The sequence below is a fragment of the Vipera berus genome (genome assembly GCF_964194415.1).
Source record: "Vipera berus genome assembly, chromosome: 2".
Taxonomy (NCBI): domain Eukaryota; kingdom Metazoa; phylum Chordata; class Lepidosauria; order Squamata; family Viperidae; genus Vipera; species Vipera berus.
The window spans coordinates 225,317,343-225,331,806 of record NC_138203.1 but is presented as its reverse complement, the minus strand read 5'-3'; the positions used below and the strand labels follow the sequence as shown (position 1 = coordinate 225,331,806).

Genomic DNA, 14,464 nt, shown 5'->3' with positions numbered 1-14,464 from the left:
AATCTCTTCAATGAGAAATGTCAAAGCTGGCAAAATAGGAAACAAACCAATTACAATGCAGTATTAGTCCAAAAAGAAAATTAACTTCTTACTTTGTTTTTGGAGCTTTGACTTCTTTCAGAACTAATGTTTTCTTTTTATCTAATTTCCTATCTTTCCTACCAGAAAATCTAAATATGTGATTTCTTTATAATCTGCTTTTTTGAATTTACTGCTAGGGCAGCCTTCAGGAAACTTGTGTTTTTTTCCCAAATGCTTTATATATTCTTCCCACGTTTGCCTATAAATACCATATTGATGTTATCTAAGTAAGCCTCATGCCATACTACTACAAAGGTAAAAAGGTAAAGGTAAAGGTTCCCCCGCACATGCGTGCTAGTCGTTTCCGACTCTAGGGGCCGGTGCTCATCTCCGTTTCAAAGCCGAAGAGCCAGCGTTTGTCCGAGGACGTCTCCGTGGTCATGTGGCCGGCATGACTAGACGCCAAAGGCGCACAGAACGCTGTTACCTTCCCACCGTAGTGGTCCCTATTTTTCTACTTGCATTTTTACGTGCTTTCGAACTGCTAGGTGGGCAGAAGCTGGGACGAGTAACAGGCGCTCACTCTGTTACGCGGCACTCGGCCATCCACCTCATCATATAGCAAGTTGAGAATGTATATAGCTTTACAATTCCAAAAGATGCTTAATAGTTTTCTCAAGTTTGACATTATCTGAAGTACAGTTTTTTCCCCTAATAATTTTTGGATGATCTCTAGGATGTTGCATACTAGGATGAATGCATTTTGCAATGGTAAAAAAGAAGCCAGTATTTTTTAAAAAGTGGATCTGATGAATAGTCTTCATATTACAAAACTTTTATTTTACTACCATGACATCTTAATTTTAACATATTTTTTGGATATTTTTAATGATGTAATTGCATATTTCAAAGGATGTAAAATATAATTTATTGTATTGAAAATTGTCTTGATTGAACTAACTCTAAAATTAATTGGAAGTAAAGTTCAATAAATTCCAGGTTTATTGTTCTTCCTTAAAATATTTATATTATATGTATATTAGGCTATAGCACTTTATCTGTAGTATGTTACCACTTTCTTGGAGACATTCATGCTACATACTTCCATACTTCATACTCATACGCCATACTTCATAGCCATAAGCATTACTATTATTAAGCAACAGTAATATTCAGATGCTTTTTATGACATATTAATTCAGGTGAAGAACAAATAGCGTAACTGTGTTATTTACATATAAAAGTAGTTTTGTATTACAAAACATTTTATTTAATATTCTGTGGTTTCAGAATCACACTAGAATATGATCGTACACATGAAAAAGCATATGGTGAAAGGTTCCTTGTATTAATAAAATTGTGTTCAAGATGAAGATGTTCTAACTGCGAATCTTCATAGTCTTCTTCCTCGTCAATGTCATCATTTTCCTCTTCATTATTTAACCTGGATCTACAAATTCGCTCTGGAGGGACAGCTCTGTAAAACCATACCAGGATTAGTGAAACAAGGGTAATTATTATATTTTGTTAATAAATCTCATCAATTATTTTCCAGACAATTTTCAAGCTAGAAACTTTGATGGATATTTGAAAAAGCTAGCAGAAAAGTGTGCCTTACTCTGGCCAATTGACATATTCCTTACGCAGCAGTCCAAACATGACAAATCAGTCATTTAGTCTCATACCTGGTCAGCAAGGAAATGTTCCCTCACCATATCAGGTAGTTCCCTAATCCTCATTGCAAAAATGCTTAATCTCATAATAGTGCATTCTCACTGATTAAATGTATAAATAATTAACTGTTAGTTATGTTTTAGACAGTTAAGGAAAAATTACATTGAAGAACTTGCTATATAAATATGTTGTTTGTAATGAAATGCAAAGATGAATCTTTGTAGGCTAAAACAAGACGCATCTAGTTAAGCAGTATGTTTGCTCCTCAAAGCATGCTCAGCTCTTGCTTTTTAATTTTTGCTATAGAAGCTATATGGATCTTTGTAGCAATCAGGAATCAAGTTCAAATCAAGGTAGCTTTTAGCTTTTTATTTAGTGGAAGATTGTGTCCTGCAATGTTTATTCACAATTGGGAATGCTTAGCCTTTTAACTGCTTTCTTTAAAAGTAGTTTTTGGGTATTTACAGTATATTTGGACATTTTAATTTTTTTTATATGTTCAATCATTAAACTCCCTTTGCTGGCAATCAAATTCCATCCCAGGAATTTGATTGCCAGCATTTTTTTTCTGGAAGAACAGAAATCAAACACTTTTAAACAAATTTGGCATTCTTTTCTGGTTATTTTGGTAACAATATTTTCCCACTAAAACTAAATTATCAATACTTTCTAAATGGCCACTCTACTTTTGTCCTATTAAAAAGAACGTACTTGAGTGCCTATCACATAGTTGTCTTTCACTACAACATTTATCAAGAAGTAGTTACATGACACACATATACTACGTATAATATATGACACCATTATTTAGCATTTAAGGGACATGGTGGCTCAGTGGGTGAGGACACTGAGCTTGTCGATCAGATGGTCGGCAGTTTGGCGGGTCGAATCCCGAGTGCCGCATAACAGAGTGAGCGCCTGTTACTCGCCCCAGCTTCTGCCAACCTAGCAGTTCGAAAGCACGTAAAAATGCAGGTAGAAAAATAGAGACCACTACGGTGGGAAGGTGATAACAGCGTTCCGTGTGCCTTTGGCGTCTAGTCATGCCGGCCACATGACCACGGAGTCGTCCTCGGACAAGCGCTGGCTCTTCGGCTTTGAAATGGAGTTGAGCATCGGCCCCTAGAGTTGGAAATGACTAGCACACATGTGCAGGACAACCTTTACCTTTACCTATTTAGCACTTAGAATTTTTTTTAAAAGGGATAAATCTGGCAAAATTGCCAACTCTTAAAGGATTTTATTGTTCTATACTAAGATAACAGGTAAGAACTGTTCTTATGGGAGAACTTGGAGTTGAGGTTGTTGAAGTCCTAAAAATGTGTGATTTTTTTTAAAAGATTGCTAACACTTTCTTGTATTATCTAATTGTACTAACAAAGTCTCATTCTGCATGTCTCAAGTATTTAAAGCATGAAAATAGAATTTTATAAATTAATACTCTATGAAAGTGTGGAAGGCATTAATACATTTAATCTTATGCTTCTCCAAATTATTATATTTAAATTTAACTTATAAAAATGCTTAATTACTTTTCAGACTGCCAGGTAAACCACAGATGATACATACCCAGATAAGCTAATTATACTTTCTTATAAAGCTACATTAACAGAATCTTGCAAATCTGAAAGTAAAATTTTCCCGTTGTCACCTTTACAGCCTAAGAACTTAGGGACAGTCCCTTCTGAACATCTTTTTTTGCCCACTGTGTAGCTGCAGGCAATGGTGACTCTTATCTGAGTATTCCCTATACAGCAGGAGTCTCTAACTCACGGGCCCTACCAGGCCGCAGCCTGTCTGGAACTAGGCCGCACAAGTGGTGGACAGCTCTACTTGTGCAAGCTCATGGTCATTCAAGTAGAGTTCCGTGTGCTGCTTGTGTGGAACCATTCCCTCTCTCCCCCCCCCACCGGTCCACCAAGCAGAAAGGTTGGGAACTACGGCTATACAGCATCTCTTCTCCCCATCTCCCAAGGTCTTTCCCACACGCCATTATAGTACCTGATTTTGTTGTTGTTGAGCCTTAGAAAATTTAATGTTTTCATTTCTGCAATTCCAAGTGGCACAGATCTCAACTGGTTATGATCTAAAAACATTTCTCTGAGAGAATGGTATGCTCCATAGAATGACACGATATCTATCCCACCTTCATCAAGTTTGTTAAATGAAAGATAGAGATATTCCAGCCCTGGTTTCATATGTCCAAATACAAATCCTGGAATTCTGTCAATTTGGTTCCCTATGAGTACAAGATGTACTAATGACTTCGGCAAGTAGGAGGGAACCTGATACAACTTATTGTAAGAAAGATCAATAGATTCCAAGTTCCTGCATAAAGACAAAATACATAAAAATTAAAAAGAGCAAGATAACAGACATTGTAAAGCAAAAGGTAGGAATACTGAAGCACTCAATCTCATCTATTCCAATTGTGTGGCTAAGTTCATGTTGCTGATACACAAATGTTCTAGGGCAGGGGTGTCAAACTGCCGGCCCGCGGGCCGGAGCGTCACAGAGAAACCGCGCCCATCCCATTTTCGGCAATGGGAAAAAGTTCCGATACGTCACGTGACGTCACGTGACGTTGCGAGTTTGACATGCCTGTTCTAGGGTATAATTTGGTTGTTTTTGTTTTTTTGTCATAATATGATGGGCTGACGTACTGATTTCAATTGTAGCTTAGTATGTTATCTGAATGAGATATAGTTTGATTTTACTGGTGATCTCAGTTTTTGACACTATGTTTTGTTGCACAAGCCATTGTTGCCTAGGTCGTATAAGGTAGAAAACGAAATGGGAGATTTCAATTCTATTAAGCCAAAAAAAAGAGAGCAAAATCTATTATTCATTGTCATTCAAAAACCAGGGTTGATTGATTTGTTTCTATTTTGTTAAACAAATTTGGTTAGTAAAATGTGTGGCCACGATAAAGTTTTTAATGCTCTTTGGTTGTCCCTGATGGACACTGCAAATGCTTACAGCAGATGTTTGTGTCCCACTGTCCTACCCAGCCTTGTTGAAGGCTATTAGACAGATATGAATGAAGTAATATGGAAAAAAGAAGTCAGCAGATCTTTAGGACAGCTGTAGCCATCTAGGCAGTAGGCCCTGGATAATGACCAATGCTTTCAGATTAAGATTTATGTAGAAAGTAGGAGTATGTTTGAACCTTCCCCTGCCTTTTAGTTTACCCAAGGAAAGGATAATAGCTGATCAGCAGGCAAAGAATTCTTTGTACCCTAATGAAAACTCTATATGTACTCTTCACAGACAAACAGTCTAGTGACCCAAAGTGTTTCCCCAGCATATAAATTGGCAGCACATTTAGGAGAGTTTACTTCTAGAGATTCCCCATGACATATAGTCAAGAATGATGTCTTAGGGGTTATTTGCATTTTGTTGCATTTTTCACCTTCCAGAAAAAAAAAAATCATGTATCTTTCTATCCTAAAAGAACTACTTCTTTACATTGATGGAAATATAAGGAATAACGGTGACTCTACTTCAAGGAGGTGCTAGGGTAATTATTTCATACCTCAAAAGTCTGGAAATTTGCAGTTTTGCAACAGATTCCAGACAACTTAATATAGAGGTAGGACAGCAAAAAAAAAGCCAACTAGCCATTTGTTTTTAATAAACATCTGAATTCCCTAAAGAGATTTTTTTGGTACCACCTACTCCTTTCTCATCACAGTTCTCAAATTACTCATAACAATTTGCAGTATCTGGGGACTGGCAGTTTTGAAGCTACATAAGGGGAATAAACTATGGAAGTATTTATAGGTCCAGTTGCCTTCTTAATTGTCCTCCTCCAGTTATTTCATGAAAACACTGCTAAAGTAATATAATGTAATTTAACTACTGATTCAGTTTTTAAACTAAGGGATAATGGTGAGAGGATTTCCCCCCCCTTTTTTTTATTAAAGAGTTTTACAAAAACAAAATTTTACAATATATCCCCAAATCCCTCCCACCCCAAACCCACCCACTTCCCCCACCCACTTCCCAGAGCTAAATACAGGATTATAGTTACAATAATCATATTCTAAATAAAAATTATGCATAATATACAATTAACCAAATTCATAATGTGCTTTAACTCCCCTTTGACATAACTACAAACAAAGTACCAATAACAATATCCCACTAAAATCTACTCATAAGCTAAATGGAACTTTTTAGTCCCATATTTGTTCTGAATATAATTTATCCATCTCCTCCAAACTGAAATATATCTTTCCTGTGAATGATCTTTCAAATAAGCAGAAATCTTAGACATTTCTGCAAGATTCGAAACTTTAAGCACCCATTCTTCTATAGTGGGCAAACTATCCTTCTTCCAATATTGTCCCACCAGTAACCGTGCTGCTGTTATCATATTCAACATCAAATTAGTTTCTTTAACATCACAATCTACAACAATACCCAATAAAAATAATTGCGGAGAAAACTTTATCTTTCTCTTAAAAATCTTTTGAATGTTCCACCAAATTTTGATCCAAAAAGCTTTTATGTTTCTACAAGTCCACCACATGTGAAAATAGGTAGCTTCTGAACTACCACATCTCCAACATTTAGACTGTAAATTAGGATACATGTTGGACAACTTCTTGGGATCCAGATGCCATCTATAAAACATTTTATAAAAATTTTCTCTTAAGTTTTGAGCCTGAGTAAATTTAACATTTCTGACCCAAATTATCTCCCAGGTGTCCAACGAGATTGGTTCCTGAATATTTTGTGCCCACTTTATCATACAGTCTTTAACCAATTCCGTTTCCGAATCCAATTCAATTAAAGCATTATATATCCTCTTTATATGTGCACAATTTAAATCTCTAATTTGTTTTACTAAATTTTGATCTGTAATTGTGATGCCAACCTTTTGATCTAACTTCCACCTAGCTTTCAATTGGGTATATTGAAACCAAGAGTAACTCATATTTTCCTGTCTTAACTCCTCTAGTGCTTTAAGTTGCCAATCATTCCCTTGCAATCTAAGTAATTCCTTGTAGGAAACCATATCCATACTCACTCCCATAGATACGCCCTCTATCGCGTGTCCAGGAATTCCCCAAATCGGTATTTTATAATTTAACTTATAATAATACTTTTTCCAGACACGCAATAAAGCACTTCTAAGAATGTGGGATTTAAAAGCCCTGTCCACCTTCTTATCGTAAAGCAAATATGCATGCCATCCATATACCAAATCCCATCCCTCAAGATGAAGTATTCTCTTGTTGGTTAAATTAAGCCAATCACTAATCCAGGTCAAGGCAACCGCATCATAGTACAATTTCAAATTCGGCGCCTTGAGTCCCCCTCTTTCCCTGGCATCTTGTAAAATCTTAAATTTAACTCTTGGTTTTTTCCCCACCCAAATAAATTTGTTAATACCCTTCTGCCATTGATCAAGGTTGGCATCCTTTTTCAATATAGGTATCATTTGAAACAAAAAGAGAAACTTTGGTAGAACATTCATTTTAACAACTGCAATTCTTCCCAGTAATGATAATTATATTTTTTTCCAATTATTTAAGTCCCTTTGTACCTTAAACCATAGTGTTTCATAATTATTCTTATACGATTTTACATTTGAGGCCGCAATATATACTCCTAAATATTTAACCTTCTTCACTATTTCAAAACCTGTTAATTTAGATAACATATCCCTTTCACTCATAGATAAGTTCTTGGATAATATCTTAGTCTTATTACTATTCACCTTAAACCCTGAAACCTTACCATACTGAGTTATAATTTCCATCAAGTCTATAACCGACTGTAACGGTTGGGATACTGTCACAACCAAGTCATCAGCAAAAGCTCTCAGTCTATAATCATTCTGTTTTATTTTGATTCCCTTTATCATAGAGGACCCCCCTTTTTTGACATTTAAGAGGAAGGTGCTTCAAATACTTTTGTTTTAAATTAATTGAACATATATGTTTAGTTTGCAAAGTCCAACAATAATAAGGATTGAATAGTATGTTTTTTGATAATAGATACACAAATTATTCTGCCAAGATCCTATGTTGACTCCCTGTTACTTCACAGATTTGAAGGGAGGGATCTCTTATGTGAGTTTTCATTTCAATCCATTAAAATGGGGCTTCCCAAACTTGTAGTAAATTACCACAAATTGGATAAAAGTAGTTTTTCTTTGGGTAATGGTACACGAACCCATTATCCAAACATAACAGGGACATTTTAATTGGCTTAAAGTATTTTATATACTTTGGTTGAAAGGATTTTCTGATCAGTGGTTTGGATATTGAAGGAAAAGGTTTGGGAAGAACTGCATCAAACCATCTCTGGCAAGAGCATTTGAAAAACTTCAATAAGAGGAATTCATCACTGTTCTAGGTGCACTATTCTAGTGATTAACAGTTCTTGCTATCAGGAAATTCCTCATAATATGCAGCCGGAATTGTCTTTCTTTTAATGTCAACCTGTTTTTTCTTGTCCTATCCTCAGTATCAATGGAGAATAACTTTGTTCTGTTGCAGTGACAGGTACTTAGTTACTTACAGATCCACTTTCCTTGTGCAATAAACCAACTGCTTTTCTCTTATTTTACAATGGACAAAGTTCAAGCCCTGATTTTTCTTACATTTTGCATTCCTCACTAGTCTCATTAGCTTTTCTGACTCCATACCCACTAATTAAAACTTCCAATTTCTACTCTTTCTTAGTCATTAGCCCCTACTTCAATTTTCTATACAATTCTCAGCTTGTTTTTCAGCATATCAATAAGTTCATTTCATGCATAACGCCCTTTAAACTTTTTTCATTCTTCTTATGGTATTTCTTTGTGTTCTTCCTGGAAACTGTTTCTGACCCAAGGTTTCTGCTAATTCCAGAGCAAAGAACAGATAAATATTCTGAGCTCTACAGATGATCAAGGGCTATTACAGAGACTTTCAGAAAAATTAGTAGGGAAGTGCAAAATCTAGTTTTCCAGGCAATATTCTACAAATCCTATGTAAGTTCCACTCTTCTCTAGATCGCACTGGTCTGATCATCCCAGAAATGGTTTGACAATTTTCTGGAAGCTAATCCTGCAAATTAGAAATAGTTCACAATGTTCCATATACAGGGAATCTTCAACTTATCACCACAATTGGACCTGGAATTTCCATCATAAATTGATGTGGTTGTAAAGCCAATTGTGAACATGCGACTGCAAGATGCTGCAGCTGTTGCAAATACCAACCAATTTCCAAGTGCCCAAATTGGAATCCTGTGACTACAAGAGCAGTACAATGGTAATAACTTCAAGTCACTTTTTACAAGGCCAGCATAGCTTCAAATTGTCATTAAACAAATGCTTATAAGTTGAGGACTACCTGTATGTTCTAACTTCTAGGACAGTGAACCTATGTCACATGTGCCAGAGTCGGCACTCAGAGCCCTCTTTGTGGGCACACATGCTATGCTCTGGAGATGGCAGACATCCCTCTTCAACCAGCCACTCGAGGTCCCACATGGCTGGATGCATCCTGCCATGGCTGGTTTCCCTCCGCCCCCGTCCCTCCTGGCCTCGCATGTTCTCCTTTTCCCAGGCATGACCCACTGCATCACCTCCTCAGCTGTCAGCCAGCTGTCCAGCTCAGAGGTGGCTTCTCTGAACTGCTGGTGGCGGGCTGCGGAGCTTCAGAGTGCGCCGGTCAAGGAGCTGGCAGGCTGTGGCTGCTGATGGACACCTTCGGCCCCCATGTGCTCGCTGGCCTCTGTGTGCGGGGGTCGATGGTGTCAGGCAGCAGCTGCCCCGGCCCCTGCCTCACCTTGCCAGACAGCAATGGCATCCCTGCCCTGCCTCATCTCACCTCACCTCACAAAATGAGCCTCCTGCCCACTGCCCCCCTTGCCAGAGACCCCCTGGATCTCCCCAAATCCTGCCCGGCCCCCACAGGCATCCCTCCCCACGAGCAACGTTCAGGTGACCATGCCCACTTTGGCCACACCCACCCAGTCTGCCATCACCACCATAGCCACACCCACCCAGTGGGCCATGTCCCACCTGACACCCAGCAATAAATAAGTGAGTTTTGAGTTGCAACTTGGGCACTCGGTCTCTAAAAGGTTCGCCATCACTGTTCTAGGAAATTGCTAGATAACTACCAGGTATTTTCTAGAGAAGGAATGAAACATTTCAGAGTTCTCCAGAATGCTTCATTCCTGTAAAGGTCAATTTTACCCATTTCTTAATCTTACTATAATATGAAACAAAAATCAGGCCCTTAAAATCCTGTTATACATAGAGTTGTTCCTTTCTTTCATTTTCTCATGGGAAAGAAGTTCTTTTTACAGCATTATTTCAAAATGTCCGATTGAGACCTTTTACCTCTCATATCTTATTAGATCATGACAAAGGTAAAAGGATGAAATAATTTGCTGCTGACTTTTATATTTTAAAACCCAGTGAAAAATAGTCTGGACCTCCCTCTGCTATTAATGGTATATATCAATATATATATCAGAGCAGGCACTGAAGATTATTTTCATCCTATACTGAAACCATGCAGGAAACAGAAACCAATGTGTCTTTTTCTGTTTGTTCCAAAACTTATTTCAAACTGAGAAAGCCATGTTGCCCTCCTCTTATACTGTACCACAGGAGGAAAACAAACAGCTTACAAATAATTATGAACTCTAAAGCAGTTACAGAAAACTTGCCTTCTATACAGTTAAACTTTTAATGTTCTTTATTTTTACATTAGACAAATATTGCTGACAGTAATAGGTAATTTGTACTTACTCATGATTGATCCATGCCAATGGGGCTATTCTGCTTTCTTCTAATTTATTGTGTCTTAGAACAATTGTGTTTATGCTTTTGGTATGATTAAAGCATATTTCTGAAATTTCTTCTATATGGTTATTATCAAGGTATAATTCCTAATTAAACAAATGGTAGAAAAAAGAAACATGGAATCGTATGGTTTAGTATATCAAAACTTAAAATAGCTCTTTGAAATCTATTATTTATTATTTAAAACTGATTTCATAGAGCTGCTATGCTATTTTTGTGTAAAGTCGCATGAGAAATATAAGTTATAACTGAAAGAAACGGAAACACAGTAACTGTTCTTCCTTCAGATATTATCCTGAATGGGTTCTACACTTAATGTGCCAAGTGATCTAGAACTTAATGGATTATTACTGATGTATATCTCCTGAACAAATATTTAAACTTTACAAAATAAAGGAAATTAATAATTTCAAAAATTATTTTACCTCAATAGAATGGGGAAGACCTTGTGGAATAGTCCTAAACTGATTTCGCCCAAGCCGCAAATATGACAAGCTTTTCAAAGGCTGAAAAGCTAAAGGGCTGACATTTGCTTCACTAAGCTTGTTGCTCTCTAATTCCAGTATTAGCAACTTTTTTAAACCTTTAGAAATAAAAACAATTTAAAAAATAACATTAAATAAAGTATTAATGTATTATCTATTATCCTCAGCCAAGAGTAGAATTTTAGGCAAATAAATAATCAGGAAACAGGTACACACACAAACACATTTCTCTCACAGTTATACAGATTACATACATACATACATGTCCCATTGAATGATTTGAGAAATAATTACAGATTCCATTTAAGAGACCATGAGGACTTGACATGTAATAAAACTCAATGTAGGAAGATGGTGTTGAAAGGTATTAAATAATAAACAATATAATCTAGAACTAACTTCAATCCTATAGAGGATTTAATAATATAATGCTAGTAACCACTAACACCTGAAGCTTTGCTCCAACATTCAAAGTAATTGACAATTGACAAAGACAATTACTGAGAGAGATTGTCATGGAGAAAATGTATCTATCTATTTGTCTGTCTATCTCTACCTAGTTGCCTATCAACCTACCATCTGTCAGATATTGCCAGCAGGAAATATTTAGATATTTAGATCCAAAATAAATTTTCTTCAATACAATATTTAAATCTGAGTTTCTACCATATAATATCAAATTCGCCAATATTGATCATAAAAGAACTAACAATTGACAATTAGCCTTGTATAGAAAACTGGGAACTTGATTTTAATTCCTACTGCATTCCTTATGCACCCATCAGCCCTCCCAGGTAACCCAGATAGGAAACATGACTAGATGAACTAGTTCTACTTTATTATAAGGCTACATTAGAAGAATCTACAAGTCTGAAAGTACAAACTTTTTGCTGCCACTTTTTAAGTGCTTGAGCCATTAGTGCTGGAACCATTAAGTTTCTTCAAGGGGCTCCTGTCTCTCTTGGCAGCATGTCTTCTCTTATTCCCTAAGATCATCCACACATTCCATTATCATTGCCACACAGGAACTATTAATAAGACATGGCAATACAGTGTTTTCCCCAAAATAAGACCGGTTCTTATATTAATTTTTGCCTCAAAAGACGCATTAGGGTTTATTTTCTGGTTAGGTCTTATTTTCAGGGAAATATGATACTAAATGCATCCATCTGGCTGATAATCTTAACGGGGGATTATTTTGGGGGGTAGGGCTTATATTACGAGCATCCTGAAAAATCATACTAGGGCTTATTTTCCGGTTAGGTCTTATTTTCCAGGAAGCACAGTAGACATGTGAAGCATTCACTAGAATTATCAGAACACTGAGAATCTAGGGGGGAGGAGCCCATAAATCATCCTGTAAATGACTGAATTAGGTCTCAATCAATGATATCTGGGGGACAATAATAGATATCAATAGATAAATAGATAGCTGGCTGTTATAAGTACCCAATAGAAGAGAATATATGCAGCTCAGCATTGAACTGTGAATCCATGATGTTCTCTGAGTTTGGCTGTTTGCCTGCAGAGGCTTAATTACCCAAATACGTAACACCATCAGTGAGAATGAATTTGGGTTTTTTGTTTCCTTTTGATATAGCTTGTCCTGATGGTGTTGACGGGGATGTAGCTTTCTCCCTGGTAGTTCCCTAATTAATTTTCTATTTAATTGTTTGTCTAGTGTTAATCCCTCCTGACGTTTATCTGGTACCCACATAGAGAGAAACCACATCCACACATCATTCAAAAAGCTAAGAATAAAACAAAAACTCCAGATAAATTATCAAGCAGAAAATACTCTGATCAAGGAACTAACAAAGAGAAATCAACATGCCCACCAACACTGCAGGGAAAGTGACTGTATAGAAACTGGGAACAAACCACATATTATTAGCCCTGATATATTACCTAGTTGGATAATGAAATGTCTGCAAGCGAACAACGAAACTCATAGAGCACCAAGGACTCCCTTGTAAGTATGTAGTTGCCAGAGGTATCTTGGAAAACCCCAGTTTGAGAAAAAGTATATAGCACTGCGCTATAAAACCTACAGTAGGTGCAATTCCCATATCCCACGATGCTCCCTGCTGCTCCTAGGAATTCATCGATAGAAAAAGTGCCTCCTAACAATGACTTTCATGGTGTCTATCATGATGTGGAAGGTCTGATTCATCCTGTGATTCTCAGTTTGCATCACTCTGATAATTTTTGATAAGGCCAACACATAACTCTGTGCCATAGGAATGAAAGAAGTAAATGTTATTGATAGAATCTAAGTGGGGGGGGGGAAGTAAGCTCTTCCTCAGAAAATCAAAGATCTCAGTTTTGTTTGCATGAAGTTAAAAACTCATGGTGATAATGAGGTAACATTTTAAAATACCTTGAAAGCTGTCTTCATTAATTACATGTATTTCATTTTCATTTATTTTAAGTTCTTCCAAAGATGATGGCAAACCATCTGGAATACTAACTAGTGTATTTCCATCCATATATAAACGCTGCAGATTCTTCAAGTTCTGTATTAAAAGAAAATACTCATTTTGTAAATCTCTGTATTATTAATCTACACTAGCTAAATTACTGGTCCAAAAAACATGTGCAGAATGTGATGGTGCTGCTACAGCTCTTTGAAGACAAGAGATTCCATGGCCAAAGAACCTTTGCCAGCACATGCTAAAATAAAAAATAATAATTTTAATTAATTTAAATAATTTAAATTTAAATTGGACAATGTGTGAAGCTGGAAATTTGATTTAAAAATGTGTGAAATAAAATAAAAAATAATAGCAAGGTATTAGTATCATGCAGCATTAACATGGAAAACTATTACAGCAAAACAAATTTATTAAAAGAACAGGGTATGGGAAATTTGAGAGGAAATTCAAATATTGGGTGGTAAATACATTCCCATGTGTTTTGAAAGGAATAAACTCTTCAGTTAGGGAATAATGCATGTATGTATGTGTGCACTTGAATCGCTACCACATTTTTGGAAGTTGTGTGCCCTTCTGCCCTCAACTGAAAGTAAACAGTCCAAAGTCACCCAGCTGACTTCAGCCCCAAGGCAAGACTAGAACTCACTGTTTCTCTGGTTTCTAGCCTGCTGCCTTAACCACTGCTAAAAACTGGCTGTCACTGGAAAATTATTGTGAGTAATTTCCAGTTTAGTTTGGAACCAGGACACACCCAATCAATCCTATATCCAAACCAGAGTAAGTACACTTAGTACTCAGTACAGCTACCAAAAGCCATAGCCTGATAATTATTTATTAAACATCAACAAACACTAAGAAAAGTATTTGACCAAAACCAGAAAAAAGGCAGACGAGAGCAGGGATAGATATGAACAGCAGGTGACAATTCACATTATCCACATTGTAGTCTCTATCTTTTACCTCTATATCAAAACAGTGAAGAAGAACTTTCCAGGGTAAACAATATTGGTGTACTTAGTATGGACAGATCC

General features: G+C 36.6%; 2 protein-coding genes across 2 annotated transcripts in view; one reads left to right on the top strand and one right to left on the bottom strand.

Moving 5' to 3' along the window:
* CENPP (centromere protein P) overlaps nt 1-14,464 on the top strand; it is a 162,647-nt gene that overhangs the window by 99,949 nt on the left and 48,234 nt on the right. The window lies entirely within an intron of this gene.
* The window catches only part of ECM2 (extracellular matrix protein 2), a gene marked incomplete at both ends in the record, with an annotated part of 28,359 nt that continues 15,182 nt past the window's right edge, over nt 1,288-14,464 (bottom strand). The window contains 5 exons of the mRNA XM_081317413.1: nt 1,288-1,498; nt 3,697-4,023; nt 10,460-10,599; nt 10,939-11,096; nt 13,379-13,514. Coding sequence (XP_081173539.1) covers nt 1,288-1,498; nt 3,697-4,023; nt 10,460-10,599; nt 10,939-11,096; nt 13,379-13,514 — 972 coding nt within the window. The remainder of the gene's footprint in view (nt 1,499-3,696; nt 4,024-10,459; nt 10,600-10,938; nt 11,097-13,378; nt 13,515-14,464) is intronic.